The sequence below is a fragment of the Staurois parvus genome, unplaced genomic scaffold, assembly GCF_062004578.1.
Source record: "Staurois parvus isolate SC_StPar_1 unplaced genomic scaffold, SC_StPar_1.0 ptg000520l, whole genome shotgun sequence".
NCBI lineage: Eukaryota > Metazoa > Chordata > Amphibia > Anura > Ranidae > Staurois > Staurois parvus.
Window position 1 is genome coordinate 160,418 of NW_028318316.1, and position 26,133 is coordinate 186,550.

The 26,133-nt window shown below is 40.3% G+C and overlaps 1 protein-coding gene across 5 annotated transcripts in view; it reads right to left on the reverse strand.

Moving 5' to 3' along the window:
- Positions 1-5,258: 5,258 nt before the first annotated feature.
- The window catches only part of RASGRP3 (RAS guanyl releasing protein 3), a 205,821-nt gene continuing 184,946 nt past the window's right edge, over positions 5,259-26,133 (reverse strand). For all 5 annotated transcript variants that reach the window (XM_089690176.1, XM_089690178.1, XM_089690177.1 and 2 more), the window contains 5 exons: positions 20,221-20,368; positions 16,977-17,013; positions 10,801-10,926; positions 9,547-9,914; positions 5,259-6,273 (listed from right to left, as the gene is read on the reverse strand). In XM_089690176.1, the coding sequence (XP_089546302.1) occupies positions 6,265-6,273; positions 9,547-9,914; positions 10,801-10,926; positions 16,977-17,013; positions 20,221-20,368 (688 nt within the window). In that variant the 3' untranslated portion in view covers positions 5,259-6,264. The remainder of the gene's footprint in view (positions 6,274-9,546; positions 9,915-10,800; positions 10,927-16,976; positions 17,014-20,220; positions 20,369-26,133) is intronic.

The window sequence follows — 26,133 nt, forward strand, 5'->3', positions numbered from 1 at the left end:
TATGGGTGGAACTTCTTTCAGATGGTGAACTTATAATTTAACCTGGGCATTAAAGTAGCAAACATAAGGGCAGATCTGAGGAGGTGCAGGCATCCACAGCTATAACCTGGATCTTCTGCAAAGCTGGGTTTTATGAAAATTGACAAAAGCATCAAAGAACTATTTTAGGGGCAGACCTCGAAATACTGTATATTGAAAAAAACCAAGCAGAACTTTTTTTCTAATAACTGCCTCTAGGAAACAATGTGGAAATTTGTTCTGAAAATCAGAACAATATGGGTGCAATTCAACAAGAAATACCAAGAGTTGTATGAAGTTCGCACAACCCCCATGTCTTTCATCTCTAACCCTTTGCTTCAAGGTTAGAGAGAAAGCAAAGCAAACTTTTATTCTGTAGTAATGATTATCCATTATTTCAAAAATATTCTGTGAAATAAGTTTAACATTTTAAAAATCAGAGAAATTTTTAAGATTTTCATCCATTTCCAAAACACAATGCAAAGAATATTGTTTTACTCAGTGCTTTAAAAAGATAATTACCCTTTAAAAACAAAGGTAAGTGAAATAACTGGCATAAGTGCAAGGCACAGAACTGTAAACTGTGCTACGTTTTTTCATTGTAAATTCCATTTTTACTATTCATTTACTCGATTCTTTTTGGCTTGTACATTTTGGTCTGTGTATTTCAGAAAGATCTGACTAAATAGTGTAAGAAGTACATCTGTCACCTGTCTTGCCATTTGTGAGCTCATATTACATATAAAAATACAATGCATAGGCCTGTTCTAGGAATCACTTGGTCTAGCAGTCTAACTACTCTAATATTTAAAGTGTTACTAAGCCCAAGACCCTGCATTTACTCTGTCTGGTCACCCGCAGTACACAGAACATGGAAACGCAATTATTTTAGTAAATATAAACTGCTAAATACCTTTTCTCATCAGCACTGACCAGCCGAGCACATGTTAAAGCTTGTGGGAGGAGTTTTCATTCTGCTCTAGAAAGACACAGAACCCCTGACCTCTATCTGGACAGTGCTGATCACATTCCCTTTCCCAAGAAAAAAAAAAACCTGTCTAGCAATACACACCAAACTGAGCATGTGCAGAGTGTCTCCACACAATATGTCTTATCAGGCAATAAGAGGAGGATCAGAGAAGTCTGGATCAAATAGCCTTTTAACACAATGCAGGGGATTAACCCCTTAGGTTCCACAGTGAGTATAACAAGCATGCTTTACTGCATATACAGACTGATTTTACTGTTATGGGTTTAGTAACACTTTAAGCAGAAGGATGGTGTGCTTGAAGGTTCTTGAAGAGTTCATAGTGTTTTCACTGTACCTCAGCTAATCTTGTACTGTAATAGATAAACTGCCCATGTACTATGGCAAATCAGCAGTGATATTACTAAACATTATAGTTCCCTGGAACTCAGCCCTCTGGTATAGTGGGAACATTGATTAGGGTAACAGCATTGATCTCTACTGGCCTCATGTAACATGATCCCAGTTTCATATGGTCTTCTACAGCATATTCCCAGCCAAAAATGTATCATGTCCACACTCTGTGCCCCTCATTTTCCTGTATTAGGTCTGCAGTTTCTGACAGTCCTCTCAAGCATTACATATATTTAACTTTATGTGTGGCCCTTTGGTGATGTCAGGGGCCGCAATTGAGGTGTTCTTTAGCTCATAAGTTGACAACCAATGTTACAGTTGTACTGTTATAAAACATTAGATACAAGTAAATACAGTATTTTAGTCCCCAAATTGCAATGGTATAGCATAAATGGTGATACCAGTACCCAGCAAACTGGTTGCTTGCATGCTGGTGCCAACAGGCTGTTAATATATACTTTAAAGCCTATATCCAGCACCAGCATGGGTTTTATTAAAAGTTTATAGAGGTATGTGAGGGAATATTCCCAGAAGACTGGTTATGGTTTCTGGATTTCTCTCTTTTTTGCGTTTAACATCAACATTTTTGTATTTATAGCACTCTATAACTTTGTCATTTATTACTATTTATTACATTTCATGCGAATTGAAAAGTACATTACTATTTTTGAATACATGCTGTTTGGTAAAAGAGCATTTCTCCCTGTGCTTTCATAATAAGCAGGATTCTTGGCATGCATAGGACCAAACGATGTCTGACAAGAGAGTACCATTATATTTGGCCTTTATAGTTTCATTGTGTCGTGCAGAGTTGGCCATGGGCGAACTTGATGATTTCTGCCAAAACAGCAGAGGTGCACTAGAACACAGGGGTAGGTGTAACCAAGGGTACCATTTCCTTTTAACTCTGAAATCACCTTTATAGCACTTCTGCTTAAAATAAAGTTATAGTCATAGCTAGTGATGTCTTTGATTTTCGAGTCGAACATACGTTTGACTCGACTATCGACTTGTCAAAAACTGTTGTTTTTATTCACATTTTACACTTTTTTGGTGAATGGGTAGGGGTATTATGTACCCCATACTCATTCGCAAGGGGGTGGCCTGGGTTCTGCGGACTCCCTTGTAAAAGGGACTTTCAGATTCCGATAAGTCACCTCCCCCCACAAAACCCCACAACCACAGCCCAGGGTTGTGGAGAAGAAGCCCTTGTCCCCATAAAGTTTGGGACAAGGTGCTTTGGGGGGAGCCCCACCTACTCCAAAGCCCCCCCCTATGTTGGGGGCATGTGGCCTGGTATGGTTCAGCAGGGGAGGTGCTTGCTCGACCTCCCTTTTCCTGGCCTGCCAGGCCTGTGCTTGGATCAAGGGTCTGGTAAGAATTTAGGAGGGACCTCATGCTCCCCCCCCCATTTTTTTGGGGATGTAGTTCCCCTTAAAAGTCCTGCCAGGCCAAAAGGGCCTGGTATGGTTTTCAGGGGGAACCCCACACACGTTAAAAATAAAATAAAATACTGTGGGGTCCCTCCTAACCTTCCCATATTGTTTTTCTTTTGTTTTTTTAATAAAAATGTTTTTTTTTTTTTTAAAAATGGCACTCCTGCTGCAGCAGGTTCTATACATCGTACAGATGTGCATCTTTGCAGGTAGTTTAAGAGGACCCCCCCCCCAGGCATGATAATTACGGGAATTGCTTTTTTCTTTTTTTTTCTTAAAGCAATTAAAAATGACTGTCCCTCACTGGTTCATGTCCCTCAGGGTTTTACCTGTTTCATGGACAATAACTTGCATATAAGCCTTCAAAATGAACACTTTTGAATTTACAAGTTCGAGTCCCACAGACTAAGTTAGAAAATCATGGTTGAACTTTCATTAGGTTTGAGCATTTGACTGCAAATCGAACAGGGGATTGTTCGGCTCATCACTAGTCATAGCCATAGGCAAAAAAACAAATAAAAAATGCAGTCAGTCACTAGCATTAACACTGTGTTTAAGTTTTCTGTGTCCTCCAGTAAGTTTTATTACCTGTTGATCCTACCAACAGATCAGTTGTTTTTGTCATATCCTTAGTGGGCCTTTTCCTGTTTCGGTGCAAATGAGGTAAGCATGGGGGGCATTAAGATCTTTAATAAGCATATTATCTAGTTATAATAAACTTATATATAAAAATATATATATAAAATCGAGCGCATAGTAGGATGTAGATATGGTAGCTGCTGGCACAAAAGGCACCTCGTGAACCTCCAGAGTAAATAATAAAGCATAAAAGTGCAGCGCTAATTAAACAATAGTTACACAATAATAGATCACATATGATTGTGGATCAGTAAAATGACTGCGTAAGTTCATCAGATGTGCTGAATAAGCATACAGTCTCCAACAAGTGAGGAGCCAGAAATAGTGAATATCAGAAAATAGCCAAGTAATGCACTAACCAGATAGCGCATGTTAAAGCGCATGGGACATTTAAGACCTGTCCCTGGTACTCAGCCACTGTATCACTGGAGCAAGGCGGTGTCATCTATAGGGTGACCACTAGATGTCATCTGTCCAGGTGTATCCAGCCACTGTATTAATGGATCAGGAGGGTGTCATCTATAGGGTGACCACTAGATGTCATCGGTTCCAGGGGAAGCTGTATCACGGATCCAGGGATGTCACTTGCAGATGTGTTCTTGCTAGGCACAGCACCAGGACCTTCTGGATTCAGGCTCCCCAGAAATAAAGAGCCCGTGGAAAAAGGCCTCAAATAGTGTGATATCGTTTATTAGGTCAATAAGCAATCAAAAAAGGACTTACTAACAAAGGTTCAGCTGCTCATAAACGGCCAGACCCGGAGGTACATGTACATAGGATAAACATAGCTTGGCACTTCCCTGTTCGCTTTAACATGCGCTATCTGGTTAGTGCATTACTTGGCTATTTTCTGATATTCACTATTTCTGGCTCCTCACTTGTTGGAGACTGTATGCTTATTCAGCACATCTGATGAACTTACGCAGTCATTTTACTGATCCACAATCATATGTGATCTATTATATTATCTAGTTATAATATTACTAATAAAACCCTCTATACCATATGACTAGTAAACATATATCCAATTAATTTGTTTAGACTCCCAAGATATGTTGCATTGCTTCCAAGAAATAATATAAAACAAATGAAATTATCACTGTGCTAAAGTAATCTAAGGTGCCAATGCATTGGTGCAGAGCTCTTTTTTAAATATATATTGTTTTTTTCTTTCTTTTTATAGAGCACAACAGAAGCTGTTTCTATTCAGAATCTCTGTCCTGTTTTCTCTGTTCATGAGACTCTACATACAGCACAGCAGTATGTAGAGGGTAAAGATTCACTTCTTTAACTCATTCTGCTATGTGTAAAAAATCAGCTTGAGCTATTGAGCTCTGTAAGCTAGCTTTTTCACCAACGCTGGAAAAAATTGCCTGGAAAAAAATGAAAATGAACCTAGAGCATCTTCTACTGGCCAATATGTAGAACACAAAAATATTCATGTGAAATATTTTATTTTTTCTTGGATATATACAGTATACTGTATATCTTGGATTCACCTGACTAGAAAAAAAAAACCTTTTTGTTTAATCCTGAATAAAGGATAGGAATATAATTTCATAAAAAAATACATGTTTTGTGTGAAACAAGGTTGAGAATCTGGCTGCTGGTTACAGACTGCATTTGCTCTGTGCAAAAAATAAACCGCATATCTGACTGGTCATCTGTGTGCAGTCCACATTTTCTGTAGTGTATGGAGGGTTTGGTGAGCTTCTGATCTGTACTGATCATTTACCAACAATGTGAACTTTGCTACTGTACTAGACAATGTGGAAATGCAGTGGAAGAGTTTTACACCATTTTGTTTAATATCATTAAAGAACAGAATGAAAAATCAACATCCAGTGATTCAGAGAATTCTTTAAATTATTATATGGTAGTAGTTGAACATTTCTGAACATGTCTTGAAGCTGCTTTGGGTTTGATCATACACTAAAGATGTGCCTCACTTTACCGCTTATGTCTTTACATTTTGTTCCTGTAGAGTGTCCGGTAATCTGGCTCTAGTGTCAGGAATGGACATGTCTGACATAAGAGATAAATCATAAAGGTGGAAAATTGGAGCACAAATGTAGGCAGCCTTGATGGTTCCATCTGCAGATGTTTGTATTCATTCAAGCTATTTATACTTGTGGTTCAATTGAAATATCAGTGGAAATGTTTATACGGTCCAAGGACACCAAGGAAATAACATACCGTTGATACTATGTTCTGTTCTGCAGGTCCACTTGTAAAAGTATAGGCAGTTAAAGGGGAAAGAGGGCTTTGTCCACGATCGTGCCTTACAGGTTCACTCCTTGCATAAGAGAGCCTGAAGAAGGTGTTTTCTTCCTTGTTCTAGCTGGAGTTGTAAAAAGCCAATAATGTTGCTGCTCCTGTCTTCTAAATTAGCTTCGAAAGGAGTATCTCAGATGTGTGAATTTATAATTATGATGATTAAATAATTGTCTGTTCTTTTGCTATTTTTAAATAAATAGTAATAATAACAATAAACAAATAGGATCACATATCTATATACAGAACTTTTGTAGGAATGTAGTGACAGAGACCTCTCAGTGTGAAGAATTTGTACTCAATTTATTGTGTCTTCCTTCCATACTTGTCCCTTGCTGTAGATAAGTATCCTTCAGTGAGCAAAGGGCGTACAATACATTCTGGCAGACATCTAGGATCTGTAGCCTGGATAGCTCTTCATCAGTACAATGCCATTTTCTAACATCCCCTGATCATTTAAGGAATTTCAGTGTTATACTGCTTCTGGTTTGCTCCTCATTGCTGAAAATCAAAGAATCAGCTGTCCTACAAATAGTGCAAAAAATGGAGTCATTAGTGGTAGGAAAGTAATGAAGCATGCTATCTATACATATATTTATTGAATACTTCAGTCACCTTCAGACCCAGAAGACTTAAAGTGTATGTATTGCCAAAACCTTTTTCTTTTAGCTTTGGATAGAGCAATGAAAGGTTAAAACCCTTGCCAGTTATCCTTTTTTTTTTGTCTTTATATACCATTGGGAAACTTTCCCTTAAGTTTCTGTTCCAGTGATACAACAGGATGTTGGAGGAAATCTAAACTGAAATGAAGGGACTTTTCCCTCTTAAAGCTTGTTTACATTTGCAGTGGTCCTTACCATCCCTGTGGAAAGTGATACACTGTGGAATCGGTCTTGATACACACTTGAATGGATTTTGTTTAGCACCAGTACTGCCTGACGAATGTTAAAGCGGGTGTACATTTTTGCTGCAGCCATAAAGCAAATCATGCGTACGGCACTGTGGTGGGTATAGGGGGCAGTGAATCTGCCTCTTTTTACTACCCTCCAGCTGCAAGTGTCAGCCCTAAGAGAGTTGGCCCCAGAACAGTTGTCCCAGCTGGAATATTTACCTTCACCTTTAGTTCTGCATATGTTTTTTTCGTCAAAGCTTAATTGAGCAAGCTGAAGTTAGAAGCTGATTGGCTGGCATGCACAGCTGCACCAGATTTTGCACTGGCCATATTTAGTAAATCAACCTCCTTGTGTTTTGCTGACAATAGTTATCACTGATGAATCCTGCCTGGACCTGGTACCGCTGTCTTCTCCTCCCCTGTCCTTTGGCTCGCCCTGACCATCCTCTGCCTGCTCCTTTTGTCTGACCTCCTGTTACCGAACCCGGCTTGTGACCCGATTACTCTTTGTCTACCGATCTGTACCGTCTGCCTCGCTGTTACCTACCCGGCTTGCCTGACAACATCACACCTCTTCACATCTGGCTCCTACCCGCTACACGCCATTGGCGGTTGCCTTTACCACGGTTGGTGTCACTCAGGGGTCGCGACCTGGTCCTAGTCTGCTTCAAGTCCATCCCCACCATCAGGGGCTTTGGTGAACCAGCAGACCTGGGCTTAGACTCCGCGCCCTGGGGGACTCCGGCCAGTGGGCCACTAGAGGTCACCATCAGTGTTCGTGACACACACCCACTGTAGTGTCCTCTGTCCCTCCCTCCACTGCAGTGTCCTGTCACCTTCACAGCCCCCCCACTGTACTGTCCCCTTTACACTCCCCCATAGTTAGCTCTGCCCCCCCAATGCAGTTTCCTCTGTCCACTTTGCACCATCCAATGCAGTATCCTCTGTCCCCTTCACACACAACCCCACTGTAGTGTCCTCTGTTCTCTTCCCACCCCCACCCCCCAATGCAGTGTTCTCTATTCCCTTCACACCAGTGTGTGGATAGGACTCTCCTACATTACACAGGTGTACAGGAGGGTGGAGAGCAGGAAGTATCACAGTACTTAGAGTAGTTAGAGGGCAGGGTGGGAGATGCAAGAGTTAACTTTTCACAGTAACAAGCTGGTGATTGGTTGCTATGACCACCTGGCAACCAATCACCTGCTGGTTAATGTGAAATGTTAACTGTGGCAGTTCCTGCCTCCGCACTCTATCCAGTACTGTGACTCTTCCCACTCTTCACTTTCCAGTGAAGAGAAGAGTGGCGGAAGCTGGGGAAGGAATGGCAATGAAGGGCCAAGTTCCCAATCTGCGGACAGCAGATGGGTCAATTGCGATTGATGGCTTGCCACCCCCAAAGTAGCCTCCCGGAGTAGACTTTCGCCACACCATCCGTAACTAAAAAAAAAAAAGTTTGCAGAGGAATGGACTTTATAATATCAGCAGTAGCAGACAAGGACACCAGTGGGCTTTTGTGCAAGACAGGCCCATTTCGCTACCAGCCAAGGACACCCCCCCCCACACACACACACTTATAATTACCATGTATTGATTAATAGCTAGATGGAAATAATCCGTGACCAGTTCTACCTGACAAAGGAAAATCCAGCACCCACCTGACCACATCTAGTTTAAATAGGGCTCTAGCTCTCAGTGGGCCTATGTGCAGATACACGATTTGCACAAGTGGTATGTCTGTCCTTGTATTTCAGGTTATGTGTTTGTTGGGATATTTTTAAGTATAAGCTAAATTAGTATTTGGACTCCATGAGAAGTGCAGTTCTAAGTTTCATTTTTCTATACTTCAGCTAATTGAAGCATCTACTTTAACCAACTTAGAAAAATATAAACCATTTGCATTGCTCACAGCATGAGAATCTAGTTGTGATTATTCTGGTGAAAATTGGAAAATATTTCTTACTACAGGGAAAAATGTTTTTCCTTCACAGCTGGCTGAAACTGCATGCAAGTAGTTTGTTGTAAAGAACCCATAAAACTAGGGTATGGCGTAATTCTCGACTTCAGCTCTCCTAATACTTATGATATTTATGAAACATTATTTCATTTTGGACATTTGCTGTATATAAAATACCTGTTGATTCTGCCAGAAAACTTGGGAGGTGATGCCTGTGCAAAATGCAGAGTCATGGTGAATGGGGGGTGGTTCCTGTGTTATTTGTAATTAGAAATGAAATTGACAGTGCTGACACCAAGTGCTTATGAATTCAGAGCTGTGTTGTGGAAGTTAGGCGCACACTTTTTTTCTGGCACATCAACAGTAATTTTTATTTACTTGCAACATGTTTAAAGTGCTTGTAAAGGCTGAAGGTTTTTTATCTTTTATTATAACTTAAAAAACCTGCAGTGTGCAGCTTTCCCCCTCCAACACTTACCTGAGCCTACTCCTGATCCAGCGATGTGCACGGAAGCAGCAGCTTTCCTGGTTCTTTTTGTCCTCATTGGCTGAGACAGAGCAGCAGGAGCAATTGGCTCCAACTGCTGTCAATCACATCCAGTGAGAAGTGAGCGGGGGCAGGGCTTATAGACACACAGAATCTGCTTAGGAGCGAGTATACACAAATACCACCATAGCAAGCAGCTTGCTATGGGGGCACTCAGGGGGGAGGGACCAGGAACACCAGTGGGGGGGGCGAGAAAGGAGGATTGGAGGTGTTCTGTGCAAAACCATATAAGTATATGTTTGATATCTAAAAAAAAAAAAAAAAGAACACTGAGCCTTTAATATCACTTTAAGAGGATAGCACATGGGAAAATGTTCATGTAATTAAGAGATGCACTAAATATTTTTTTCTTGACATAGCATTGACCCAAGTAATTACATTTATAAATACATTTAGCATTACCTCTGTACTGCTCAATTCATTTCTCGTTTCTGTTCCATTTTGATCTTGAAGTTGTTCCAGAGCCTGTACTTCCATAATGTCCATGTTGGGGTGAAGGTTTTGCTTTTCATTCTCCCATTTAGCAAAACCCTTGTTTTTTGCTGACTTGCCATAGAATTTAGTTTTCATTTTAGGAAATGTATGAGGACCAGTATCACTCCATCCAGAATCTGACCACACAGGATCTGTTTGCGTTGCTTGGCTGGTTGTTGAACGTTGCAATCGCACCGAAATCTTCCTTGAAGAACCAGTGACCAGAGTTATTGCCCGTCCGTCTAGATCGTGATTTTGTCTTCCAGGAGAAGGAAAGTCAAAAACTTCATCTTGTGCTGCAAAAAACAGGAATATATTACTTTTATTATGTTGCTTATGCTAATGTTAGAAATGTTGTTGCCTGTTGCTGGAAAATCAACTTCAAGTAAAACATTTTAACTTCTATTATTCTTAAACAGCAAATAGAACCTGTGCTGATAAAAATACAGAGGTTACTGCTACTAACCTTTTGAAGATGCCCAGCTGCTAAGTTGACCTAATGACTTTAAAGCCCAAGACCAGTTTGGGCAGTTCATTTAAAAGTGGATTCTCCAGCAGTAGCTGAAAATCCTAATGCAAGCCCACAGTGGGAAGGATCCACCCCTCTTTGGACTTACAGGAGAAATGCTGCAGAGAGTGACATCATATCACTTCATTTCACTGCACTATTCTCTGCATCACATGTATATAGTATACAGTATATATCCCACATCTGGGGGATACAGATCAGGAATAAGGCTGAAAGGTTCACAGTTAACTCTCCCTGGTGCACTGCTGCAATCTCATCCAACCAACGTGACCAAAGAACAACACTCTTATATATTGCAACTTACCAATCCATGGGTGTGAAGGCTGCATTTCTTTTTTCATGTTTTTTTTTCACCAGGTGTTTCTGTCTGTAACACATTTCCTATCCTAGGGTGCAATGCTCACTTACCACATACTATCTATGGAGGAACAAGGTTGTTACTCTATGCTGTTCTCCTGATCTGGGTTTCAACACCTCCATAAATTAGGTTTTGATAGGAGGCCTGTTTGTAAACTCTGCATCGGCCTGGGAGGGGCTTACTGATGTGTGTCTGATGAGGCATTGTTCTCCAATGCCTCCCTGTAGTACTATTAATTCCACAGGATTACCACCAGTGAGTTATTTAACTGAACATTTCATGTGTCATACAATACCTGGAGCCAGAGATGGACTGCTTGGAAGGGACCCATGGCTACTTCCAATAGATGTTCCTCTAGAGAGTTTCCGGCAAGCTAGCACGAGGAGGTCCTTGCATTGTTTATGACAGTTAGCACCACAATCTGAAAGGGGAAAAAAAGCTTTTACAAGTTATTAGAGAACATGTTGATGTTTTACAAATGGATATTGCATTTACCATTAGTCACTGAAGTGAGGGTAAATCTTGGTCACTGACAATATTAAAGTAGAATTCCAGGCTTTTACTAACTATGCTTAAAAATGCTCCATCCCCTCTCCTAACATCTAAACTAATTAACCTGTGTAAAAAAAAAAGGAAACACTTACCTGTTCTCAGGCCACTCCAGTCCAATCATGTGGTCTATCCTGCAGGGCTGGGACAAGGGGTGGGCAGAAGGGGCCCTGGGCACTGATATTATGTGAGGTGGAGTGGGGGGGGGGACCAAGAGGAGTTCCTGATGCTACAAGCTGACATGAGTTGTGACAGCAGCATCACTACTCCTGTCAGCTTAGCATGGGTAGTGACAAGCCAAATCTTTGGAGAAGGAGAGAGGCGGGAGGAGGTGTGGGCTGTGCTCTCTCTCCCCCCTCTAGCTGCACACTCCTGCCACTGGAGTGCTCCTGGATTGGAACTGTCAGACTCATGTTCTGGAAGAGGGATTTCAGTGGGCCAAGGGGGGATTTGTACTGGGAGGAGGAGGTTTTATTTGGGGGGGAATTATGGCTTGCAAAGGAAATTTTTGCTTAGGGGGCAAGTGTGGAGATTAGTGCTTGATTTTTTTTTGGGGGGGAAGGGATTTTGTTGACACATAGTGTTAAAACATCTTAGGGGGGGTGCAGTGTGTCATCTTCGCCCTGGGTGCTAGATGACCTTGTCCCATCACTGCTCCCTTGTGTCAGCCAGCACCAGCTAGAGGGGAAAGGAGAAAGTGCTCGATAACAGCTGGTAATTCCTGAGCGGTGAGGTGATGTCATCCATAGGATTACTATGGCCCATCTGTTGTCGAGGCTCCCTCCTCTCCCCTGCAATGACATGGAGCAGCCAATCATGTGACTGGATCAGGACGGCCTGAAAATAGGTAAGTATGGACATTTATTTTATGTTGTACACAGGTTAGTTAGTATAGGTGCTAGAAGGAAGGAGGGAGTGCTTTTAAGCACAATTAGTAAAAGCCCAGAATTCTACTTTAAGCCTAACAGAGTTTCTAACCCTTCCCGGCTCCATACAAATCTAAAATAAGTTTTGGCTTAGGTTTCAGTTAATTTATCCAGTGAGAAGATATTGGCGTATTCCCATGTTGTACCTTATAAGTACAGGTATAGTTGCCATATTGCAAAATTCCAATGTTATACTGGTAAATACATACAGGTGCACTTAGAAAACCAAAAACTAGTACTAGCTTATTAAACTAAATGAAGCCAAATCAGAAGTTTTTATGGTATTTGTGTCAAGAGTACAAAGGAAATTTCCATGGTCGAATTATTTTTTAAATAACCACAACTTTACCTACATGAGAAAATAATCTGTTTCTGCTTTTTTTCAGTTACTTTAAATCATTATGTAAAGCAGGGCGCTTAGTGCATATTGCAGCATAACTAAAGGGAAGAAAGCACACCTTTTCAGCACACTATGAGAACAAGTACACATCAGTGAGTCCATGTGGCAATGTCAACTTGTTTATTACTCAAATTTATTCTAATAACTGTCTTTCCCTCCCATTAATTCCCATAAAATGCAACTCAGTTCCAGCTACCTTTTCAACAGTGTTTGTGCAAAAGGTTATTTTGCTCAAGCCAGCAGCATCCCTCCACCTTTAATTAGGCATCTGCGACCCTTAAGTCGGGTGCCAAAACCAATGGTGTTAATTTTGGTAAATATGCTGTTTATTTTGCAAAGGTAATTTCCACAGGGCTTGCTGAATGTAGTAAAATATTACTTTGCAAAGGATACTCAATCACATGCAAGGAAAAAAATAAAAACCAATGGTGTTAATTTTGGTAAATACGCTGTTTATTTTGCAACGGTAATTTCCCCAGGGCTTGCTGAATGTAGTGAAATTTTACTTTGCAAAGGATACTCAATCACATGCAAAAAAAAAAATAAAAACAACATTTGTACTTGGCTGGATGTACATGATCGGATTATGGAAGTCAACAGAGCTTCACTTCATTCACCTAGTTCTGGAGATATTTCCTTTGCAGAGCGATCATTCTCATTTGCCTTCATTGACTCCCCCTAATTATTCTTAATAATGCACACAGATACTGGCATCACCATGGGGGTGTAGACCACACAAGGATGTCACCAGGCAGAGGGTTAACACCAAGAGATGCCGATAAGGGGGTACTGCACTTTGACAGGGGGGCCCAGCTCATGTTTCTGCATGCTCAGTGTAGCAGCCAATAGCGCTTCTTATCTGAGCATGAGGGAGGGACAAGACAAATACACTGCACTAGCTGCAGCGACAGTTGTTCCTCTTCCCTCCCATCCTTAGCCAATCAGCAAACACTGTAACCCCCCCCTTCTCCAGCCCACCACATTTGATTGTAAATGGAAGATGCTGGTGGCTGGATTGGTATTGAATAGGGGCACCGGGGGATACACAAAGTAACTGAAGCCCAGGAGCCACAAGAAGAAGGTGCAATCAGAATTACAAATCCTGCAGCACACATAGCTCTAGCTGAAATAGCTCCAGAGAAACAACTGAACATCAACAGCAATGTGACACTGGTCACTTGTTATGCTAGCCAGCTGCAGCGTCTTCAAAACATCTTATCAGTGTGTTCAGGTAATGTGAAAGTTAGACAATATAAATACCGATCAGGGAAAGCCTCCCCTCCCTCTTGTCTCACTCGCTACTCTTTTTTTATAGTTGCCTAATCCAACCTGCACACAGGAAGAATCAATGAACTACCACAGCACTCTACAGGGACGTGGTAGTTCATTGAGGACTACAAGCTGAGAGCTGCTAAGGCTGTCGGGACTTATAGTCGCTCATTCACAGAATGCTGTAAATGAGTGACGTGGCCAGGTGGCCAACATGTTACTAAAGGTGAATTTATCCTTTAACTATTTACTGTCTTCCACTGCTCTTGACCAGTTGTCTGTTTTATAAGACAAGACTGGAAGTGATGCTGCCTTCTGTCACTTAGATGTACATTGTGAAGAGGATTTCTAACTTGATCTTGCAGGGTTGCAAAATTATTCACTGGATTCAGGCATAAATGCAGTCTCTGACTGTCTCTTGTAGTAATTCTGCAGTCTCTGACCATCTCCTGTAATAAGTCTGAAGTCTCTGACCATCTTCTGTATCATGTCTGCAGTCTCTGACCATCTCTTGTATTATGTATGCAGTCTCTGACCATCTCTTGTATTATGTCTACAGTCTCTGACTGTCTCCTGTATCATGTCTGCAGTTTCTGATCATCTGTAGAATGTCTGCAGTGTCTAACTATCTCCTGTACTATGTCTGCAGTGTCTAACTATCTCCTGTATTATGTTTGCAGTCTCTTACCATCTCCTGTACTATGTCTGCAGTCACTGACCATCTCCTGTACAATGTATCTGCTGTCTCTGATCATCTGCTGTAGTATGTCTGCAGTCTCTGACCATCTTCTGTATCATGCCTGCAGTCTCTGACCATCTCTTGTATTATGTATGCAGTCTCTGACCATCTTCTGTATCATGTCTGCAGTCTCTGACCGTCTCTTGTATTATGTCTGCAGTCTCTGACCGTCTCTTGTACTATGTCTGCAGTCTCTGACCATCTCCTGTATCATATCTGCAGTCTCTGATCATCTGTAGAATGTCTGCAGTCTCTGATCATCTGTAGAATGTCTGCAGTCTCTGACTATCTCCTGTACTATGTCTGCAATCCCTGACCATCTCCTGTACTATGTCTGTAGTCTCTGACCATCTCCTGTACTATGTCTGCAGTCTCTGATCATCTGTAGAATGTCTGCAGTCTCTGACTATCTCCTGTACTATGTCTGCAGTCTCTGACTATCTCCTGCACTATGTCTGTAGTCTCTGACCATCTCCTGTACTATGTCTGCAGTCTCTGATCATCTGCTGTAGTATGTCTGCAGTCTCTGAACATCTTCTGTATCATATGATAAAGTAATAGTGCAGCGCTATAAATGCATGTTAACAATCATAAACGCATGTAAAGTCAACAAAGTGCAAATAAGTGCAATAGTTATGTAAACTGGTAAATGGTGCTAAAAAAAGTTCATATACTCATTCCTGAATAATGGGATGTCCTTCGTGTGAGAGTTCAAACTCAGAGAGTGCCTATGAATGGCACGTTTGGTTTATCCATGACGAACAGTAGTGCATGAACTCGTGAAAGGTAATCCACCCTTGGGACGGGTGTACACTCACCAGAGCAAAAGTATTAATGCGCATGGGTTATACACATCACACATCTGGGGGTGCAGCGGTATGCCCGTGTGCACTTGAGGATGTGTTGGTACACGAAACGCATTGGATGGAGCCCTATTGCTGACGCCATTGAGGAGCGGTGGCCATCTTGGACCATTTTGGCACCCACCCTGATGGATGGATGGAGCTGGATGACTAACCCATAGCTGCCACCATATTGTAACAGGAAGGGGCCATCCCCAAACTGTTCCCACAAAGTTGGGAGCATGAAATTATCCAAAATGTCTCGATATGCTGACACCTTAGGAGTTCCCTTCACTAGAACTAAGGGGCCAAGCCCAACCCCTGAAAAACAACCCCACAATGTACTCAGGCAAGTACAGTTCTTCTGGCAACCACCAAACCCAGACACCCATCGGATTGCCAGACAGAGAAGCACGATTTGTCACTCCAGAGAACACGTCTCCACAGCTTTAGAGTCCAGTGGTGGTGTGCTCTACTCCACTGCATATAGTGCTTTGCATTGCACATGGTGATGTGTAGGGCTTGGATGCAGCTGCTTGGCCATGGAAACCCATTCCATGAAGCTCTCTATGCACTGATGTTGCTCTAATCTGAAGGCCACACAAAGTTCATAGGTCTTTAGCTATTGGCTCTGCAGCACACTGTGCACTTCAGCATGTGCTGATCCCGCTCTGTCATTTTATGTGACCTATCACAACAGTTGACCTTGGAATATTTAGTAGCCAGGAAATTTCACAGATGGATTTATTGCACAGGTGGCAACCTATCACAGTACCATGCTTGAATTCACTGAGCTCCTGAGAGCGACCTATTCTTTCACAAATGTTTGTAGAAGCAGTCTGTATGCCTAGGTGCTTGATTTTATACACCTGTGGCCATGGAGGTGATTGGAACACCTGAATCCAATGATTTGGAGGGGTGTCCCAGTACTTTTGGCAATATAGTATGTATATATATATATATATATATATATATATATTAGATGGACAGAGGTGGGGGACAGACTAACCAGCAAGGGGGGCAACTTAAAAAAGATGAAGGGGTGATTGCGGGGGGGGGATTAAGAGGATATATGCTGGGGGGCACTTTAGGAGGGGAAAGGACCTATGCTAGAAGTGTGGGTTGGATTTCAAATCCAACCCCCCCCTCACAAGAGCACAACAAGCCCCCCCCCAAAGCACCCCTCCAGCACATATCCACCCCCACCTCCCCATTAGCACAAGTGTAAATGGGTGTGTGAAATAAGGGAGAGGGGTCTATACTGAGGAAGGGAGGAACTATACTGAGGGAGGAGGGTCTGTACTCAGTGTAAGGGGTGTCTGTACTGAGGGAGGGGGTCTGTACTGATAGAGGGGGTCTATACTTAGTGGAGAGGGGATCTGTACTAAGAGAGGAGGTCTATGCTAAGACTTCATTCACACTTGAGCAATTTGTAGCTTGAAGCTCAAAGCTCCAAACACTCTCAAACATATATATAAAAAAAAAAAAGTTGTTTTCTATGGTGCCTGTTCACGCAATCAGGTGTGGACACGCACCATAGAGAACAATTGTTTTTTTTAAGTTTGACCATTTTTGGAGCTTTGGCCTAAAAGCTACAAATCGCTCAAGTGTGAATACAGCCTTAGTGGAGAGGGGAGTCTGTTACTGAGGGGGGACTATACTTGGTGAAGGGGGAGTGACACCATGTTTTACTGCACTTGGTGACACCAACCCTAATGACGCCACTGCACACAGATAGAAATGTACCTTTGCACTTGTATCCTTGCTTGATGATACCCCACAGCTGAAATGAAGGACAGCTCAATTAGTCAATGCAGCAAAAGAAACAAGAAGGAAAACCAGGTCATAAAGAAGTAAGAAGAAATTAAACAGGATACACCAACACCCTTCCTGTCATCAACATCTCCAGTGCATGTGGATTTTCACTGACGTCTTTCCACTAATAAAATGTTTTGGCGGTCTTAGCAAACTAAGGGTATATCATGAAATACTAAATAATGCAAGTATCTGACCAAAAAAATAATAATCAAAGACATATCTCCCTACAGACACAGCATTAATCAATCCTTTTCTACTCTGATATATTATAAATAATACTTGTAGTTTGCATACTTCTAAAACACAATTTTTGTTACTTACACATTGTTAATTTTTTTACAGCTGTACATTTTCTTTATTAATTTATTAAATTCAATTTTACGAAGAAAAAAAAAAACATTTTTGCAAGAAAAAAATGTGCATTTATTTTTTTTCACAGGAGTCTTCAGAGTATTGCACCCACAAATCAGTGGATCGTAATGTTGGGCTCCTGAGGGCTCTTCTTACATCTCTGTGTCCATACCTCTGTCCGGACTGTCAGCTTCGGAGCTGTAGGAAGTATGAATGGACTATAAGCACACTAATAGCACGCTCACAGTCAATTGAAACCAGAAGTCCATCTGCCATGGTGGCAGACAGGACATTTAGTTTATTCATTCTTAGATCTCTGTGAATGAATGACATGGCTGTGCAGACAGGGCACCACACACCAATGCTGATTTCAAATGTGACAGAGGATGTGGAGGAGAGGAAGGAGGGGCTAAGGTAGAGAGGGATATCTGTTTGAAAATGTTACATGTTGCACCCTAAATATAGGTGTAACATATAATATGTTCAAAAGGTGAACCTATCCTTTAAATTATACAGCAGCCAGATTCCATTGCATACAGACTACAGTATAATGTCTATTCTTAATTAATTAATATGGGCATAGTAACTGTATTGTGTGATATTGATTGGATTTAACAGAAATACTTGCAAGAACCTTATCTTTTTGCATTCTTACTGCAGGCTTGATGCTTTGTATCTCTTCATGTTAACTCTGTTTTCCAGCCTAATTATGTATTTTGATGCCTTACTGCTGAAGGCAAAGACAAACTGATCTATTCGAGAGAAGCAAGATTTGTCTCTTTCATTGAGGGACATAGGATTCAGAGACAGCTGGGTTATACTGCCACCAACAGAGGGAGTTGGAAATTGAAAAACAAAAAAAACAGTGACCAACCGGGTAAAACCCTTCCCACTCCCAGCATGCCCCAGTTTTTGCTAACTTTCTAGGAGGATGGACGGCTTTTCCTTAGTGAGAAAACCACTTTTACTAGCCATTTTTTTCTCAAGAACCTTTATCTTTCAATCAAAATTTCTCTTCATGGGGGTGTGGCTAGGCTTTCCATGTGGGCAGACACTGAATCCTACTGAAGATCAGATTACAATCAGCCTAGAAGACTTCCCTTGATGTTAGAACTACCCCTCATCACTTTGATACCCGACTCTCCACCTCCCAGTGATACCCTGCAGCACAGACTGGTCACCAGAGCGATGATGAAGGGTAACAAGGATGATGGAGAGGCCTCAGACCAAGGCTCTCAAGATGGCACTGGCCCACTTTCATCATACTCTCAAGCAAAATTTCTCTTTGCACTACTTGAGCTTGTCTCTTGTATAATAATCTGGATTGGCGCATCCTCAGCAACAGCTTTGGAGGCTGTACCTGTTACATGCTAGAATGGACGATTGCCAGACCTGCATGAAGAGTATCTTTCAGGCACTGGGTCTAGTTAAGGTACTTTCCAAACCTCTGTGTAATGTATTAGTGAGCCGCAGAATGCTTTCCAGGTCTAGACCCATGGCACAACCTCGGATGGGACCCAATCTTTGAAAACTCATTTATGAGTAGGCTATGTAGGTCAAGCAGCACTAACTACTATATTTATTAGATATTTCACATGCAGCTCCAGGCGTGATTAGACTCCATACTCCACACTCACGCTAAGTGCTGGCTTCGCTCGTCTGCACCTAAGCAATCAATTATTTCAGCAACAGGAATGTCTCAGAGTTCTTTCTCAAAGAAGGACTAAGCCACTACCCATACACCATTATTTACCCAGCCTCTGATGTGACCCAGTATTTGGAAACTCATTTATGAGTAGAGTGAGTGGGTTTAGCAGTACGCCTCTGTGGAATTTCAAATTGTTCCTGCCGGCTTTACAATAAACTGCCTTTTAAACTTATCCTTTTCACCCTTGCTCACAAGGTTTCCTTAACTGTTGCCATCATCTCTGCGAGCAACTTTATCCTGTGAAGGACCATTTCTGATCATAAATAAGGACAAGGTGATGTTGAGCCCCTCATTCTCCTTCCCTCCTAAAGTGGTATTGTCCTTTCACCTCAACTAGGACATTGTTCATCTGTCTTTCTGTCAATTTCCAGTCCATCAGAAGGAAATTTATCTTTGCTGTCTTGATGTTGTTAGTGCTACAGTATGTGGATGTACCGCACAGCCTCTTTCATTCAGAAAGAATTACTCTTTTTTTATTCTTGTTGCACTATTTTTTGGTGGTCCAGACAGATCAATGACTAAGTGTATGTACAGGTTAATTTAGTTAATTTTTAATTATACACTGTATGTGCATGGAAATGGCCAAGTTGGATCACTACATAAAATGCTGTACTACAGAGAGCTTTAGTGACAGATTTCCAATTTTCAACAATATGTAATTCCTTCCTCTAATATATAATGTGCCTCTTATTGATTTAGTCTCTCATGGTTGCTCTCTTATAGGGCCATATACCTAGCATATATTGTTTTACAGTATGGTGGAAGATTTTGCTAAAAATGAACTTTAAGTCCTTTAAGAGTTCTGGTAACTGCCATACAATAGAAATCTTGAGGATTCAAACATATGTTTTTCCTTTTTTATCTTACTTTCGTGTTTTAACAGGTTTGCTTTTCTGCTATTATTTATAAATGAATGTATTCTTCATTTAGATGCAGTGACATAGTGGCATAGTGTTTCCTATTCACTGCTCATATTCTTGCTACAGCTTATGCAGTAATCCTTAAAATGTTTTATGGGTTTTCCTATGTAGAATAACTTCATACAGAGCATTGCAATAAGCTGTGGCAGACCTGAATGTAAAGCTTATTTACAGCCCAATATAATATACGTACAAATCCCGCACAGTGCTCGCAGAAAGTTGGCTTTAAATATGTCATCTCCTGGAAATTGTGAACAAAGCCAGGACCCATTTTGCAATGAAACTGAGACTTAGCCCTAAGAAAGTAGGCCATCATTTCATCCTTGCTGATAAGACCATCTCTGCAAAGAGAAAAAAAATACAGCTTTACTACAGCTTTAGTAACTCATTAATAATTTTTCTGTTCATATAGCAAGTAAAAATATTTCACATAAAACACATGGATGTAATATTGTTATTATTTTGTTTTCTCTTTGTTTCATGGCTTGTTCATCTAAGAAATGGATGAGGCCATAATATAGAAGAGCAAAGCCTTACAATCTCATGTATATTTTATTCCTGCAGGTGCTTCTCTTTAATCCTATACAGTCTATGCTGTAAATTAGTTATATTCCATAGTAGATCAAGTTGAAAAATTACATGATGCCATTAAGTACAATATATGTGTTTGTGAGTGTGTCACTTTGAGCCTGCTAAGAATATACATACCCCCTGTGTATTATGCCCTTTGACAAATTTAGAAGATTTTGAAACTTCTGATGCCTTTGCCTGGGGAAAGAAGTTCCACACTTTTACTGTTCTAACAGTAAACAGCCCCTTGTACAATTTCAGATTAAACCTTCTTTTTTCCAGTGTCAATTTGTGGCCGCTTGTCCTTGTTAGGGACCTTAAATTAAACAGTTTGTTACTATCCTTACAGTCACCTTTGTTTAATTTGGCAATAGCATTCACGTCTCCTCTTTAACATCTCTCCTCTAGGTTGAATATGTGTAATTTACTCAATAATTCCTTGTAATGGAGATCCTCCAGCCCCATATTAACTTTGTTGAACTCTAGTTCTAGATCATCTTTTTTGTTGATCAGTGACCAGCATTGTCCTCTGAATTCAAGATGAAGCCAAACCGGGTGATTTGTAAAAAGGTAAAAGTATTATTGTATCCCAAGAAAAAAATACTCTTCGTAATATGTGATAGTATTTTGCTTGCTTTGTTAGCTGACTTGTAAGCTATTGATAGCTCTGTGGTCTACAAGAACCCCCCCCCCCCCAAATCTTTTTCCACAATAGATTCCCCCAGATTCTCTGATGTCACAGTATTTTTTATAATTAATAGGTAGTAATTTTATAAATACTTTATAAATCAAAATTTCATAAAAAGCAGTACTCCAGAAAATTAGGTTTTTATTGTTATCCTAGTGTCCCTATTGAGTGGATTTCCCCTAAATTTCTCAAAGTTTCAACATTGTCACCGGGACAGGAAATGAAAAAAAATGCTTTTTATACTTTGGAGTAGAATCTGGGGAAGGTAAAAACTGTCAGGTTTTTTTTTTGTTGTTGCTGTGCACCATGGGAGATGTCCTCCATTTTTTTCCCAGTAATAGCAGACAGCTACAAAAACCAGAGGTTTTCATCCTTCATCATGCTATCCAAAATACAAAATGGGATTCCTTTCTCATGGAAAAGTTGTGTCATCGATCAAGTGGACCTAATTCACCTCTTTTTGACTCGTCCATGAATAATATTGGTTAAATTTGGACAATCTGCTGACCACTCATCTTGGATTTACTGCTCTTAAATCTCCTGTAGTGTTCTTACTAAATATACTGAATGATGATATACCCCCAAGTCCTCTTTAGACTATGTTTAGTCTCCTCTGTTTTTATACCTCAAAAGTGATTCTATTCTGCTGGAGGGACTCTAACCTACCATCCATTGATCAGCTGACTTAGATGGAGAATGATGTCTTACCAAAATACAAACTCATCTAGGCTGTGCTTGTCCAATAAAGTTTAAATCTGGAACAAATGTTTACTGCCTTGAGCTAATAAATGGGTTCTAGTGTATATACAGTATGTAACAATTGTTATCATTTTGTAGCAACCCTCATTGCAAGTTTGGACTAAATAACTACAGTATGTTTAAAGGATAAGTTCACCTTTGGGAACATGTTACTATTTAAAATCAGTGCAGCCATGCGGGGCTCTGCCCACATGGCCATGTCATTCTTTCACAGTGTTCTGTGAATGAATGAACTATAAGTCCCGACATCCTTAGCGGCTGTTGGCTTGTAGTTCTTAATGAACTACCATAGCACTGTGGAGCACCATGGTAGTTCATTGATTCTTCCTGTCAGTATACTTGCTTGCCCGTGCATCCTATAAGGGCAAGCAGATATACTGACAGGTCTTCAGGAGCCTGCAATGCTTTACAGGCTCCTGCAACCAAAAATTATAAATGCACATTTTTTACCTGCAGAAAATGTGAATGTATTATTTTTGGTCAAAAGGTGAACTTATTCTTTAAGGCAGGGTGAGGTTGGGATAAGAATGGATGAGTCAGTGAATGTATGTTTCTTACTCTGTTTAATGGATCTTATATGTGAAATGGTTGTAAATTTGATAAATAAAGGCCTTTAAAAGACACAAATGTCATTCTTCTAACAGAAACATTGCTCTTTGAAAAAATAAAATACATATACTACTGCTGAGCTCTTTATGGAAATTCAAGCTGTCTGACCAGCATGCTGGCTCTCTGGTTGCAACACTTTCACTGATCCCTGACCCTGGATACATTTGCAGCTTGTAAAGTCAGAATTAGTGGTCTATGTGCTTTCTCTGGGTCAGGAACTTAGAAAGTATTGAAGGCAAAAAAACAACATGAACCTTTTTTTGAGGAGATCATTAGTGGCAGCTCACATATTCTACCATTACCTTGGTTCCTTTGAATAAGCCAAATAGACAGGCAGGGGTATTCATCTTGAGACCTTTATTTTGAAATTTTTTAAGTTGTTTTTAAAATAATATTAGTAAATCACTCTAAACCAAAAAACCCCTTTATGATTACGTCCAATGACGAAACGCGTCAGTAGGAAGTGACGTCAGACGCAAACGAGGAACCGGAAGTTGAGTGGCGGCCATCTTGGAGAGTGGAATAGAGACTGTGTGTAGCGGTCTGGACTTTCCTGGACGGACGGCATTAAGGTTTTCATACTTATATCATGCGATGAGAAAGATTTTTATATTGTAAGCAGCACCATTAAAGTTTGTGATTCGAGTGTGTGGCGGTATTATACTATATTTTTTTTATATATATATATCGATATCGGGATGGCGGTTATGATGGAGTCTGGTCTGAGTAACTAGTGTGGATGGATCCACATTGGAGTATAAGGTGGAAGTGAGGATACTGGCCGAATACTATTCATCCTATCATACAGTCCACTTGGGGATTATTATCTAAGGCTTAAAAGTGATTTACATATTGGTAAGGGTATTCACTCCTTACTTTAGTAGACGTGATTTTTTTGTGTGTTCTAAGCACTAAAAAGAGTGATTCACTTACACGGTTTTTTCACTATATATAGTGTATTGGCACATGTTTGCTGTTCGCACCCTTTGTTTCACTTGGGTGAAGTATCACTGGATGATTCATATGATTTACATATATTAAGGATAATGCACTATGTGGTTTTTATTTTTGTTTCGTTTGAGGTAAATCAAGTTTTTTCAAGACATTGAGGAGATCATCACTTTGTGGACATTTTGGACATTTTTGGATTTTTAAAGGGACATTTGTTTTTTCAAAAACTTTTGGGTTATCTGATTAAGGACTTTCTGATTTATATGCACCAACTGGGGGCAAAGGGTTATTATTTATTATTATCACTGAGCATATTATTTGTATGTTTTTAAAATATTTTTACCTAGCGGTGAAATGGTTTATTGTTCTTACAAACTAAAATATTAGTTTCTGACATGAACAGCAGGGAACACAGAAAATGCAAGTGTTACCTCCTAGTTGTGGCTATTGCTGATGCTGGCTTTTCTTAGAGAACTAAACAGAATTACTGATCAGATAACACTACTGCCTGTTAAAAGATAGCAAAAGGACAGATATATAGTTGGAAGGCCACACACTCTGCTATACACAATTGATCTTGATACACACTATATGGCTGGCAATTATATGATATTGAAAATTTCAAAAGTATAGATGACTTCTCTACAATTCTCTTTTTTTCTCCAATTACAACAGCAGACAACATATTTTCTCCAGTTTTAATCAAGGAGCTCCATAGTGTAAGACTGAATAGCTATGAGAAAAACATTGTGAGGTTTATTTACTAAAGCTGAAGAGTGCAAAATGAGGTGCACTTCTGCATAGAAACCAATCGGCTTCCAGGCTTGATTGCCAAAGCTTAATTGAATAAGCTGTGGTTAGAAACTGATTGGCTACCATGCACTGAAGCACCAGATACTGGGTGAACCAGCTTTAGTAAATCCACCCCACTGACACCTGATGGAATGGAGAAGATTTATTTAATACACTGGCAACTAATTTCTGAGGTATATAGTAACCTTCCAACCTACTGTTAGAAAAAAGGCCATGGAAATTGTATGTGGATTTTATCTGTGGTGGGGATCAAACCCAAGAGACAGAGCTGCAAAAGAGTGCTAAGTAAATTAGTGGTTAAAATGTTTCAAGAATTAAAGTGGGCCAAAAGTAAACTTAAAAAAAACAAAAATAAACAGCTGCTATTTTATAGGTAACATATACAAATGTTAATTGTGCCTAATCAGCACTCTGAAAAATCTACCTTATGTCTTTAATTCCACTTGAAAAATAGCAGAACACTTCATGTTAGATTGTAAGCTCCAATGAGCAGGGCCCTCCTAACAGTTGTATTGAACTGTATTGTTGCTGTATTGTCTCCCTTTATATTGTAAAGCGCTGAGCAAACTGTTGGCGCTATATAAATCCTGTATAATTATAATAATAATAATAATAATAATGTGCCTTAGAACTCCAGTGACATGAGTCTTGTAGATGTACTGTATATCTGCACTGATCATCCAAAGCTGGCTATACATGGTTCAGTTTTTTCATTCAGCCAGCATGCTTAACAAAAAGAAACCTGAAGGGATTCTCCTATCCATACATTCAAGATGGATGGAGGAATCCTCCCCACAGCACTACTGTACTCTGACAGCTTTTATCCGACAGGACGGTTGAACAGAAATTGATCGGTAGATTAACTACTGTTTAACTGCAGTGGCTACACATGGATCAAAATTTGGTCAGTCCCTGCTGAGCTGGCCGAATTTCAATCTGTCTAGGGGCACCTCAATGCACTGTGCCTGTGAATGCTAGTGTCAATAGATTTGGAATGAGATTTGGAATGCCACTACTTAGCATTCTCTATGCTGGAGGGAAAGCTGTACCTGATGACCTTCAGCGCAAAGATATCCCTGCTTCTACTTTATCTATTCTGTGCATCTGTGCTTTTAGAATATCTTCTGACACTTTTTGAATATTCCCCCATATGTCACGAGGAAGCAAAGTTCTGCTTCTACAAAGATGGTTGCCTCCACACAAAGACCCAGTGCAGTAGAAAAAATAGCTGGGTTTATTACTAAAACTGGAGAGTGCAAAATCTGGTGCAGCCATGCATGGTAGCCAATCAGTTTCTAACTTCAGCTTGTTCAGTTACGTTTTGATGTCTATGCAGACGTGCAGCAGATTTTGCATGCTTCAGTGTTTGTAAATCAACTCCAGTAAGACCAGCTGACATAGTTCATATTTTTTTTAAAGGGCCAAAAAATTTCTTGTCTAATTTTAATCTCTCGAAGTAGCCACCTTGTAAACTTGATGCAGAAAATTTAGTGCACTTTTCAGTAGAGCTATATCTAATCATTTAAATTTTAAAGTTCCGACACAAAAGCAGGGTACCTGTTTTTTTTAATTCAGACAAAGTCTTTAGGAAGAAAATATTTACAGATTACTATGCCATTATAAGTTTGTGCAGCTCGCTACAAAATAGCCTGCGCATAAACCCTTTAAGTCCCAATGCAGTTCTCTCAATGAACCCCTTTGTGCCAAATAAAGGAA